This window comes from Pempheris klunzingeri, chromosome 15 (assembly GCF_042242105.1).
Source record: "Pempheris klunzingeri isolate RE-2024b chromosome 15, fPemKlu1.hap1, whole genome shotgun sequence".
Taxonomy (NCBI): domain Eukaryota; kingdom Metazoa; phylum Chordata; class Actinopteri; order Acropomatiformes; family Pempheridae; genus Pempheris; species Pempheris klunzingeri.
The window spans coordinates 7,211,227-7,223,838 of record NC_092026.1 but is presented as its reverse complement, the minus strand read 5'-3'; the positions used below and the strand labels follow the sequence as shown (position 1 = coordinate 7,223,838).

Here is a 12,612-nt window from a genome sequence, read left to right as displayed (position 1 = left end):
AACATATGAGACACATCAGCAGCAAGTGATGCTTCAACATTTTATTCATCACATCTCATTCAGCTGACCTCCAAACATAATGTACAAACGGCACACTATCACTGTCATCAGCTTTGTAAAAGTTAATAATCAGAAACTCTGTGACTCTGACTGGCAGCCACACATACGCAGCCCAGCCTCAACACAAAAAGGTCTGGCACCTTCTTCATGTGAACCAGCATCCTCTGATGTGCTGGGTCCCTCGTTTCATCCCTTCCGTCCGTCCGCTTGTCATCTGTTCTCGCGGCAACTTCAAACCGTGGGTCTGCTGAGGTCCGAGCAGAGCTGGGGACTGAGTCTGGGAGCGGAGGGGGGGTGAGGATGGAGACAGGAACTAAGTGGACTTCTTTAGGTCCAGGCTGACTTTAGCATTAGTCAGGATGGTGAGCACGTTAAGGGGCGAGGGACTGAGAAAACCCTGTGTCTGGAGACTAATAAAGACAGCTTGGTAAAGAGCAGAGTGTCTAGGGGGTGAGGGATGGGAGGACAGCTTTGGCATGGTATGGCACGGTATGGTGTGGTGTGGTTTGGTTGGCTCTGCTGTTGGAGACCATCCCCTTGCCCCCTGTGCCTCTGTGGGGACCTTCATGAGAGGGCCCTTTGTTCCGGGCCGGCAGGCGCACCAATGAGTGAATGAGCAAGGGCAGCGGCGGCCCTCTTCAATGGCGGCTGTTTGTTTACACCAGCCAGTCCCGTCATACTTCATTAGCAGCCCAGCCCACCGACAACCTCTGATGTCCTAATCGCCAATGAGTGTGTGGCTGCCCATCAGGCCTGAGCCTCAGCGGCTCAGGATAAAGGGGTTTCTGGGATTCCCGACGCACACATTCCCACTGAATGTGCCCGCCGGCCTTCTCAGCCACCAGTAGCACACATACATACATACACACACACACACACACACACACACACTCCATGGTGAGAGAGGATGGGAGAACCGTCTCTTTCATCGTGGGCCAAGAGGCACAGGGAGGTGAGCCGACATCAGTGGAGCAGCAACAGTCCCAGAGAACTAGCTCTGCATCACAGAGATGTGAGAGATCTGCCGCCCAGAAAGACACAAAAGCAAGACAGAGTGATTATTCAGCCGTGCCATCTTCTGACCACAATCACAGACTTAAATATATGGGTTTAAGGTAGGCATGAGCAAATCTTTTTCACTTTTTTGAGCTTTGTTGGAGGTGAAACAGTGTTTGAGGAGTGTTGCTGCTAGAAAAGTTATGTCAAGAAGGTTTCTTGACCACAATGGAAAATAACACTGGAGCTGCAAATAATAACTATTTTCACTGTAGATTGTGTTTTTGATTGATGCAATACACCTCGAGATGTCAGAAAATAGTGATAAATGCCCATTACATTTCTTCACAGACCAAAGTCACATCTGTTGTTTCTTCTGAGCGAAGCCCAAAGTCATGTTACATTGATTTAAAATAGAAGCAAGTGCGCAAAGTTGAGAAGTTGAAACCAGCAAATGGTCAGCATTTCTGCTTGATCAATGATTTAAACAGTTTTTTTTAATTATTGGCAATTTATTTTCTGTAGATCAACAGTGCTTTTACACTTTTTTGTAGTTTTTAAACTGTATCATTAGTTTTAAATATTTCCCCAGTTTTTGTGACAGTGACATGATTTTGATGTTAATGCCTCATTTGGTTGTGAACTTTTATTTTCAATAAGCTTGGTTAGAGGTGACATTTAGCACTGCGTAATACTAAGTTACTCCAATGAACTGACCTCCTGAATAGCTCTTCCCAGCCTCTCCTGGCTCTTCACCACTTTTCTGAAAGAGACACATCCATTATTATCTCTGACAACGACACAATAATACTGATAGCTGAAGCTACTGCTATTAGCAGCGTAATCACACCCTCATTACAAGATTGGGGCAAAGCAACAGAGCCGACCTGTGTATTCTGCGAGCCAGGCTGATGGTGAAGTCTGCCGAGCAGTCGGGCTGATAAGTGGACGGCACTACGGTGTAAGCTCCAGGAGACAGACGGCAGGCCAGACTGACGTCCTGGATGTAGCAGTGAGGGACACAACTGGCCACAGGATCCTCGTCTCTGGGTAATGTCTGCTCAGATTCCCCCTCTGGGAGCTGGATATACAATGAAGATCAAATCATAGTTATTAGTAGTATATATAGCATCTTAGGAATATTTTTCTTTGGACCGACGATTTCCTTTAATTTAAGATCTGTACTCATGGATGAGCAGGCAGTTTTAGAGATAGTCTATAAACTGCTCATCATATTTTACAATTCTTTGTTAGTACCATTATCAAAGTTTAAGACAAATCTATTTCTCTTCTTTTTATCTGTTTTTCAGCATGTTGAGACAGGGACTGGTTTTTAAAGTTAGCTGCTGCGCTAACCCCAGCACTTTTGTATTGATGCTTCAACACACACTCCCATATAAACAAATCAAACAAACATGTGAATGCGCTCCGCTTAGAAGAGGCTATTTTTAGCTGTGCAGTATTAAAAGCATCAAAGCTTGTGTCTCTATTGTGTGACCTCTGTAACTTAAGTGTCTCTGTAACCCTGCATCTCTGTAAAATGTGTTTGTCCTACTTGTCTGTCATATATATATGTACACACACACACACACACACATATATATAAATATATATATATATATATATACATACACACACACACACACACACTTACATATACATACATACATATATACATATATACATACATACATACACACACACACACACACATATATATATACACACATACATACATACATATATATATGTACACACACACATACACATATACATACATATGTCTGAAGAAGTTTAAAACTAGCCCAAGCACATTAAAGTTAGTGTTAAAACTGACAAAATGGGACAGGAGTGACATTTCACACATGTAATTACACACTTTACTGAGTGTATTGCAAACAGCTGAGGGGAATGCATGCACAGGTAAATAGCCCGTAACTCTACATGACACAGCCGATGTTCTCCCATAATGTGTGACTGACCTTGTAAATGTGGAAGCCAATAGGGTGCAGATCAGTATCAGGGCAGCTCTGGTGCAGGGTGATCCTGACATTAACCCCTGCTGACTCATCACACACTGTAAAAGGGAAGCAGGGGTTCTGCCAGTGAGACGGGAAGTTCCTGCTTCCTCCGGCCGTCCTTTCCTCCACCCACGAGCCCTGGAAGTAACTGGTCTCCCACTCTCCATCTGTTGTTAATGGCAGTGAAGGTGCTGGGCTTTTCAGGGCACTGAGGAGGAAGTTATCATTGTTATGTCATGAATACTTCAGTCGGAAGCAATATTTATAATTACAGAAGTTGACATGGCTAAATGAGGAAGAAAGAATATCCATCTTTTGTGAAAGAAATGTAAGGCGTAGCAGCTGAAAGTGTGTGCAGTGTACAAGAAGAATTATTCATTTATTATGTTTTTCTAGATGACCAGCAGATGTCACTATTATCTCATGTCATCCACTTTTATGGGAAATAATGGAAAGTTAAGGACACACATTCATAAATCAGAAGAAAATTAATAAAACGTAAATGATTTTATAGAAAATAGCATTAAACAGCACAGTCCACCTTTTGACATGTTTAAGGGCTCTCAAAGAGAAAAAGAATATGTTGCTTGATGGGCAAAATAACTGATGCAATTAGTTAGGTACATTGTGTTGATTTTGACATCAAATAGTAATAGTAATATATTTTATCTATTTATGGTATAAATCGACCTTTTTTGCACACAAAGTAGCTTTTTCTTTTTCCATTATTGTGAAACAGAAACATCACCTGCATGTACGGCATTTTCACATACATAAGATGAGTCTGTTGACTCTCTCCTCCCATTAACTGGTCCTTACCTGAGGGATGTGGAAGAGGAAGAGAAGACCCTGATGAGGAGGCGGGCCTCAGCTCCCGGCTGGTAGGTGCTGGGGATCAGCAGGTAGTATCCAGACTCCAGCTGTTCGTGGAGGACCACCTCTCTCTCGTAGGCGTGGCAGTGAGTAGAAGCATAAGGAGGTTTGTTCAACATCCGGCTCAGATTAAAACGCTTCTTCTCCACCTGATGAGAGAAAAATGAGTAGCGTGATGCAAAGACATAAACATGAACATTTTGTTTCCTATATGCGATGGCACAAACCTTCCACATGTGTAGAGCGATAGCTTGGTAGTGCTGGTGCGTTGTGTTCTTGCTATCCTCAAGTGGCGTTTGTGCGTATTTCTCTGTCTTTCTCCATTTTCTATGCTGTAGCAGGGAAATCACCACTTCCCCTCTCTCACACACTTTGAGCCAAAACTTAGGATTGCTACTGTAGCTGCTGCTGTTTCGACTGCCACCCGCGGAGTGCCCTTTCATCCACCGGCCAGCCAGCTGATGGCTGTGTGTCAGCAGATTTCCTGTCGGAGAGGAAAGATTTCTGGGTTAAAGAGGGTGCTGGGAGGTCACAGTCAGTTTAAAGCATTCTTTATCGAAATAAGAGAAATACCAGAGTAGACGCTCTTCAGGTGCCCGTCAACACTGATGGGGTAGCCCACTGTGACATCATCAAACTGTGACAGGAATTCAGTCTCATCCAACCAGAACTCGCCCTCAGACACCCTGGCTTGTAGGTCCAAAGCAGAAACAGGGTCGACAGAACTCCAACCGGCACCACTGAAGAGAAAGAGACTTAATGTGATGACTGTTACACAGTCCACAAGACAGGAGGGTCAGCATTTCCATTAAAAAAAAAAACTCAGGTTACACACATCTACAACAAACAAATATTAACTGTGACACACACATGCCTACCTCCCTATCCAGGCCCCTCCCCAGCAGCATCTTCCCCAGGGGTTTCTAATCCTGAGCAGCAGTGCTTCGCTCCCTGACACAGTCTTCACATTCAACCACTCCATGACAGTCAGTGCATGGTACTGACCCAGCTCACTGGCACCTAGAATAGCCATTGAGGTCGTCAGGTGATGGGATACACAATCATAATCACTTAGAAATGCAAGAAAACTCCTTTTTTCTGACCTCCGGGGCTGCTATGAGTGGCACAGCTGATTGCACACTCGTCTTTCATTGGATGCAGAAGGTTCAGGTCCACCCTTCTCCTCCTGACCAGGTCACTGTCCTGTTCTGGTCTCTGCTCCTCCTCTGACCCAATGTCACCCAAGCTCCATCGCTCCGCCAGGCCCCCGGTCAAATCCACCAGGGCCTCGGACACCTGCCCTGCCCACAGTCGCTCATATGCGCCATGAAGCCTGAAGAGGATGGAAGGGACACTTTACATGCTGCTGGGAAAGCATTACCAGATTAACAGAAATGTCCAATAGTACAACCAAAAAAATCTGTCAAGACATCTAAGTTCATTGTAGGTTAGACCGGGAGATAAGACAAGGAAATTCCACAGGTTACGCACTTGGCATAAGCCTTCTCCAACAGGGCTACCCAAAAGGCAGTGGGGGAGTGGCAGCGTGAGAAGCAGAGAGATGAATTGATGCAGGGCAGGAGGTCGTCGATGGTCACCTCTGTCCAGTGTCCCTGCTGCCAAAAACGAAACCGGAAGGAGCCCCTGTACCTGCTGTCACCCCACTGAGGCTGGTCTGGAGGCAACACCTGCAGAGAGTCACAGACTCACGATTCTCCTCAAAGCAGATCATAAAAATGTATTAAAATCTAAATGATAACACAGTTCTACCTTGTTCAGTAGATGTTTGTTCTTGAGCAAAAAGGTGCAGGCACAGAGAAACCAGCAGTCTCCTAATAAGCCTTGTTTTGCATGACCCAGGTTGATGTTGTCAGGGAAGAGAGCTGGCGACTGGCAGATCTCCTGCAGGTGTGAAATAAACATAAAGGGAGAGTGAGACACGCTGACTTAAAGATGACTTGTAATAGCACTGGGATCTGGGTTTTGGGGAGGGAACTAAACGAGATGCAGAAATGTCTTAAAGGTCAACTGAAAGTGGGCAAAGAAGGATCTCAAAATATGTTAGTTACAACAGCTTAAACCAAAAGTTGGACAGGTCACAATATTGTTCTGTTATCACTTTGTTTTGATAGACACAAACCTGTCACGGTGACGCAAGTTGATTAGTCACAAGCCAAAAAATTCACATGACAACACAATGTAGGAAATCACTGCGGCATTTCCCATTTACCCTTAGCACTGGGTCTAACCTGTGGGCGTAGCCAGGTTATCTTTCCCCGCAGCCTGGCGATCGGTGTGGAGGTGTCAGCGAACAGGGACGTGTCGTCAGGGGGAAAACCCGGGTCCTTGAACAGGGCCTCGCCTCCACACTCTGCTTTCATGGCTCCTGCTTCTTTTCAACCTGGATCACACCTGCTGGGTCTGTGGGGTGAACCTCAGCCAGCTGTGACCATCCTCAATGCCTCCATGTACATTTCACACTTATATTACACCTAAAAAACAAAACATTACACAGCCATGAGATTTTAGATGTCAGTGATTCTGTGCAAAGACCATAGGAACCAAAAGACAGATGCTGGCTGCACATGTGCATTATTTGTGACTATCTAGTATTTTTCTCCTCTTGTCTTCGTTTTCATTTTGAGAATATTTGGTGTGTTAAGTTATTCATGACAGAATCACATCAAACAATACTGCATTAGTTCACCTTCCCTTCTATGTGCACAAACATAATATTACAATGGAAACATTTTGCATGAATGTAAGTGAATGTGTCCTTTTAAGGGGAAACATGCTTCATAAGCACATTTTCATATTTCAGAGGTTACCCACGACAATAATAATAATAATAAGCTGTATAGCGTCTCCAAACTAAAATATAATCGTGTGTCTCTCTCTTCCATGTTTCTGTGTGTTACCTTTCTCCTCTTTTAAGCATCTTTCTCCTCGCAGCTTTCATCCTCCATAACAACACAGCAGCAGCTAAGCTAACCGTTAGCTTCAGCTAGCTCGTCCTGCAGAGATGTAGCATCTCCGTGTCGCTTCATCTTATCATACTTTCAGAGGCAAAACCCACAATATCAGCGAGGTTTTCATCCAAAAGCACCAACGACTTCGCTACAGTCATCAATAACCCAGGCATATCATCTTGCTGAGTGTGACAGCACGTAAAGTCTCTTCCGCCTGTGCGTCCAGCAGCTCATTCATACAGTGAATCCTTCCTGTTTGGACGCTTCCGCCACCTGCCGGCGACACCGTGAACTGCACCCTGCCCCCTCACTCACTGAGCACCATTAGTTTGTATGGATGGAAAGTAGCCTAAACTATAAGGCACATGTGACCAAGAGTACACATCAGGCCTGCATTCAACCCCGTCCTCATGATAGTTATACTGTCTGGTAATTTTTGGAGCTCTTAAAGAGGTGTTAATTCAAGTTTATGGTCATTTTGAGGATTTGCATTAGATCAGCTTTCACTTTATTGTCATTGTACGCGGACAGGATCTAACCAGAATTGTAAAAACCTTGTTTGAATTAAAAATAAGTTCTATCCTTACTTTACACCCATCTCATCTAGTAGTCCTGTCTTCATTCACTTCCTCTCTTTCCTTCCTTTGTTACTTCAGCAAAAGTTTGTGGCATGGCAAAACAGAAATTTGAATGTAATCATTTCTATAAAAACACCAGATCCAAATATGTGAACAAAGAAACAGAAACAGCAAGTTATTACAAAAATACATTTATTGGCTTTGGCTTTAAAGAAATGTTCTAAAGAAATACACTTAGAAATAAAACTATTAGATGAATTAATCTTGTGGGTTTTTTAAGTGATTTTCGGATCTCCACGCTGCTCAAGATTTCCTGTTTAGAAAGACAAAAAGCAAAACGTTAAAATCATTCACATGACATTGTTGCATTTCTTACTCAGTACAGATGCCTGCTTGGTGTTTTGGTTGAACAGAGAATTTAACTTACAGTGGCACAGACTCCATGGCAATTTTCACCCACTTTTGCTCTGGATTGGCACAAAAAACTCTGTTTCTCACTGTCTTGAAACTGTGTGAAGACAAGAGAAGAAGTAAAGACATCAGTGTGATGGCAGAGCACATTTCTGTTTGTTACTGTGTGGGTTTGTTTTCTTACATCACTGCCTTGATGTTGCAGTAATCTTTGTCCTGGAGTTTGTAGAAGTTCAGCATTTTCACTGGGACTGGATGTTCTTGGTACTCTGTGCAGCAAGGGTTTGTGCGACCTTAGAGAGGAGACATTAGCAAACATTTAAGCAAAAAAAGAGGCCAATTGAAATATTTTAAATCAATGTAAAAACTGAGCAGAATCTAGAAAAATACAGATGGGCGTTGTTAAATGTGTAATCATGTGCAGTAAATAGGAGCTGAAGTCATACCTTCACCCAGCGCCACCAGCAGCGCCAGCATCATGGAGACACACACAATAAGCTTTGCCATCGTCACACAGCTTCTCTTCAATTCTCTGATCCGGATTCTCAAAGGGGATGAAGTGATGAAGTTTGTCTCTGGCAGTGAAGTTTAAATACCCGAATCGAGTGGCAAGGTAATGTCCCAAACCAGACCCAGGAAACATTTCGCTGGTAATATATTTGGGTCAAGCGGGAAGTGTGGCATGCAGCGTACTTTTACCCACATCACACACACAGAAACAAAATCCCCTTTTCTCCTTTGGTTGGTACACAGGAAGCAAGAGATGTAGTGTTGATATGAATTATAAAAAGCTGGTATGACAGGCTGATGATGAATACATTAAATACAGGTCATTCCTTGAAAGAAAAAGTAATACCATTCTAATGCTATGGTATTATTATTATTATTATTGTTATTATTATTATTATTATTAGGGATTGGTATTATTTTTTCACCTTTGTTTAATGAGCAGTGAGGGAATGTAACTAAGTACATCTACACAAGTATTGTTTTTAAGTAAGTACAGATCCATGATACAATTTTGTGCCTGTGCTTCACTACATTTCAGTAGGAAATACTTTTACTTTCATAATACTTTTTTACTCCTTTGAATTCAAAGCTGTAATAAATTGTTACTTTAAATTTGACACTTATGTACTTGCTTGATATTTTCACAAAATAAACCACAAAACTGCATCTAAAGTGGTCATAATTTGCCAAATCTCCACCAACTGTAACATTAAAAAGCTGATTTCACATTAATTCATCAGTACTTATAATACAGTAATATATTATACAATAACATAATACAACACATATTTACTACATTATGTTGATGATACTTTTTGTACTTAAACTTTGAATAGAGTATTTTTATGTTGTGGTATGGCAGCTTTTACTTAAATACAGTATCTGAATACCTCTTACACTACTGTAAATAAAGGTAGACTCACTGAGATCAGTGTATATTTCAAGAGAGATTTGAGAACAGAATTAGACAACATACAATACGATACAATAGTTTGACAGAAAGCCCAAACCGCCTGACAACATAACATCCTGCTGACCCTGTTTGTCTGTGATTACAATCGCACAGTGTTTTCCATCATACCTATTGTCCTTATAATCAAATGTCGTTTATACTGCTTTTATTATTTGTCAGTCATCACCCCTGGTTAATATTCACATCACTATTGCTTGTAAAAGTTTGTACACACTAAAATGAAATGCAAATTATGCAATCACAAATTTTTCAGTTTTGAAAAAATACTGAAGTTAATTTTTCTTTAAAATGCAATACATTTATTCTAGATATCATTTCATACAGTCTATGAGAAAGTCCCTTTGTCACAGGTTTAAATGTTAAAATCAGCAATGGCTGAATTCCATTTAGCTGCTTCAGTTTCAGGGTCCTGGCAGTGTGCATGCTGGCTCACTGAACCATTGTTAACAATATTAATAACACATGTGCTTTACCTACTATGATGAGTCAAAATGTCCTTTTTAAAGGTCTGAGTCAACACGGGAGCTTTATGCTCCTAACCATACTGTAAAGGCCCTGAAAACCTGTTTTCTCAGTCAAATCCTCAAGGAATGACTTTTTAAACAGTTTTGGTTATTTCTCATGATAGATGAGGGCATTTCTGTATTTTATTTTCTCTGCTCCTCCCACTGGTCTGTAGTGGGCTGTGGAAAAGGTCTAACGAAATATCTATTCACAGCTGAACTGTCTACCTAAACCCCCTAAACCCTCTTTCTCTGTGCGTAGGTGTCACTTAATGTTCTCACAGAAACCTGGTGTCCTAAATTAAATCCTTTAATCTACCTACCCACCCTTTAATCTCATATTTGGGGTCTGTTTCAAAGCAACACTCTCACGCTCAAATGTACATCGAAAGAGCCTTTTTATTGGAATGATACTGAGGACTGTGAACTCATGTCCAGTCTGAACAGGAGGGATGATTGGAGCACAGCGACCAATAACTCTTCAATGTACATGTGATCATTGATTTAAGATCCTATTTCAGCAAGAAACAATGATCAATAATCAATTAAAACTGAGTTTTAAAGTTGTAACCTAATATGAGAAATGCACTTCGCAGGAAATCAGTCAAGAGTTCTGAACTTCAAACGTGGTGTGGTTTTAGTGGAAAGTTGATGATGCACAATTGGACCGACATTAGCTGTAACATGACCCATTTAAGTGCTCCTCATGTTCTTTTTTCCTGTGATGCGCGGGTCTTGAGCACATTACAAGTGTTCCTCTGACCTAGAAAGGAACCTCTGTACAACCTCAAAGCAACCTACTTGTAGCGGCCCACATCGAGTTATTGCACAATGAGGTCTTCTGTGACACTTCAGCCTCTCCACGCTCTTTCTCAACTTGATTCTAAGTGTCAAATAGCTCGCTGAATATTTTCTGCCATTAACGGCATCATGTGCACGGTTAGGGTCATTAAGAGAGGAGCCACACCTTTGTAACTTCCCATGTTGCACAGGACCCCTCTGTTGACTGATACACTGAGTTCCTGCTCTGTTCTGTTTGAGTCTGTTTTATGTATGGCTGTGTTATTATTGTGCCAAACCATATAACAATAGCATAATCTCAATAATATTGATGACAAATAGCCTGAAATGACAACACTGATTGGTTGGTTTTATTTCTCTCTCTGCAATTTGACCTTTGAACGCATTTCCACGTTTTTGATATGATCTGCTTATTAATGGACAATGCAACACAGAAACAATCAGCACTTCATCTTCTTCACAGGTGAAGGGCAGCAGTGCTACTGTGTGCGTGAATTATCGTCCCCCGTTCCTCCCCTTCTTTTTTCAGTGGGGAAAGTGAGAGGGGCTTTCCGTGGTGGAGTAATACTGCTGATGTGGGCAGATCTCGTGTTTTCCGGGTGGAAGTTTCCTGTTCCTCTGAGGAATATATAAGGCTGCTGTGCTGTGCTCTCACTCCACCTGAGCACAGGCGAGACAACAGCTCAGTCACTGCTGCCAACACAGAGGAAGACATGATGTCAGTCAAAGCTACAGTGATGGTGTTCACGCTCTTCGTCTTTTGTCTGCTGACTACAAACACGTCTGCAGGTGTGCACTGAGTTTCTTTTTTATTTTTATTTTTATGTTTTCTATTTGTTATCTAGTTTCATGCATCCACGCACAACTGGCTGTGATAGAAAGATACGTTTCTCTCTCTTTACTATCCAATCTGATTACCTTTTCTCTTGTTTCACAGTGAATCATGGATGTTGTCGAAGTTACATGACCACCAAACTACCATTTTATGCAATCAGGGGGTACTCGGTCCAGACCATCTCAGAGGTGTGTCCCATCAACGCCATCATGTGAGTATCAATAAAATGAAGTTCATCTCTCTTCTTCTCAACCAGAAAATAAATAACACATGAGACTTATTACTTATAAATGTTCGATTTGCTTCCTTTTAATCTATAGTTTCCACACAAAGAAGGGCAAAGCATGCACCAATCCTGCTTTGAACTGGGTGATGGAGTATATCAACCGCTTGAGGTGAGAGTTTTCCCAAAGAAATTGTGCAGCATAACTAAGAAGCAGCATAATTCTGCTGGCTGTGAAGTGTATTTTCACAAGAATATTGCTTAAAAATTATAACATGATTCATCTTCACTGCAGGAATAAAGCACAAATGGTTCACATCAGGACCTCATGGGTGCAGTAATGGAGTTATTCTGCTTTTTGAAGAGGGGTGATGGAGCCCAGCGGCAGCAAACAGTTTTCTATCTCTGCTTTGTCCAGGAGCCAGTGACGTCTCACAGTTTTATAATTAAGTGAATCTCCGTGTGAACATAGTTTTGTGTTGTTACACAACACAAGATAAGCTCAGTTGTAAGACTGTTGTATAATATTTGTATGATTTTTGTTTATGTATGTATGTATGTTTATGTTTCTATGTACGTGTACATGCTGTAATATAAAAGCATTAAAGTTTTGTTAAAACACGAATAAGTTGTCCAGTGACAGGTCTCTTAATGATTACCACACGTGTGCACTTCCTCAACAGCGTGCCACCTTTTTATCTTAACTTCCTTGTTTACCTTCTCACAGAGAAAAACTCCAGCTCTGGAAGTTTTGTGTCCACCCATGACATCAGCAGGAGAAAGTCATGAGAACGGTTTATTTGAGGCACGTGGCAGAACAAGTATTTCAAAGTTGACGCATAGCTGACATCAGCAGTAA

At 41.9% G+C, this 12,612-nt stretch overlaps 2 protein-coding genes across 2 annotated transcripts; one reads left to right on the top strand and one right to left on the bottom strand.

The window, feature by feature from the left end:
• Window positions 1-26: 26 nt before the first annotated feature.
• capn10 (calpain 10) lies at window positions 27-7,104 on the bottom strand. Its single transcript, XM_070844884.1, has 13 exons — window positions 6,869-7,104; window positions 6,200-6,442; window positions 5,721-5,852; window positions 5,442-5,638; window positions 5,054-5,283; window positions 4,829-4,970; window positions 4,524-4,690; window positions 4,178-4,434; window positions 3,897-4,099; window positions 3,039-3,285; window positions 1,944-2,137; window positions 1,774-1,819; window positions 27-1,081 (listed from the first exon to the last, which is right to left on the bottom strand). Exons 2-13 carry the CDS (start codon window positions 6,329-6,331, stop codon window positions 1,052-1,054), a joined length of 1,977 nt encoding a protein of 658 aa, XP_070700985.1. The 5' UTR covers window positions 6,332-6,442; window positions 6,869-7,104; the 3' UTR covers window positions 27-1,051.
• A 4,264-nt stretch (window positions 7,105-11,368) lies between these two features.
• Window positions 11,369-12,320, top strand: ccl20a.3 (chemokine (C-C motif) ligand 20a, duplicate 3). Its single transcript, XM_070845513.1, has 4 exons — window positions 11,369-11,484; window positions 11,633-11,741; window positions 11,851-11,925; window positions 12,049-12,320. Exons 1-4 carry the CDS (start codon window positions 11,409-11,411, stop codon window positions 12,092-12,094), a joined length of 306 nt encoding a protein of 101 aa, XP_070701614.1. The 5' UTR covers window positions 11,369-11,408; the 3' UTR covers window positions 12,095-12,320.
• Window positions 12,321-12,612: the final 292 nt, after the last annotated feature.

Excerpts from the sequence above, each read along its gene's own strand:
- ccl20a.3 (XM_070845513.1), top strand. The coding sequence starts at position 11,409 with ATGATGTCAGTCAAAGCTACAGTGATGGTGTTCACGCTCTTCGTCTTT. Across the intron at positions 11,485-11,632 it reads GACTACAAACACGTCTGCAG|TGAATCATGGATGTTGTCGA; the intron begins GTGTGCACTGAG and ends CTTGTTTCACAG. Across the intron at positions 11,742-11,850 it reads TGTCCCATCAACGCCATCAT|TTTCCACACAAAGAAGGGCA; the intron begins GTGAGTATCAAT and ends TTTAATCTATAG.
- capn10 (XM_070844884.1), bottom strand. The coding sequence starts at position 6,331 with ATGAAAGCAGAGTGTGGAGGCGAGGCCCTGTTCAAGGACCCGGGTTTT. Across the intron at positions 4,971-5,053 it reads CACTCATAGCAGCCCCGGAG|GTGCCAGTGAGCTGGGTCAG; the intron begins GTCAGAAAAAAG and ends TGGCTATTCTAG. Across the intron at positions 4,691-4,828 it reads GGAGGGGCCTGGATAGGGAG|TGGTGCCGGTTGGAGTTCTG; the intron begins GTAGGCATGTGT and ends CTTTCTCTTCAG.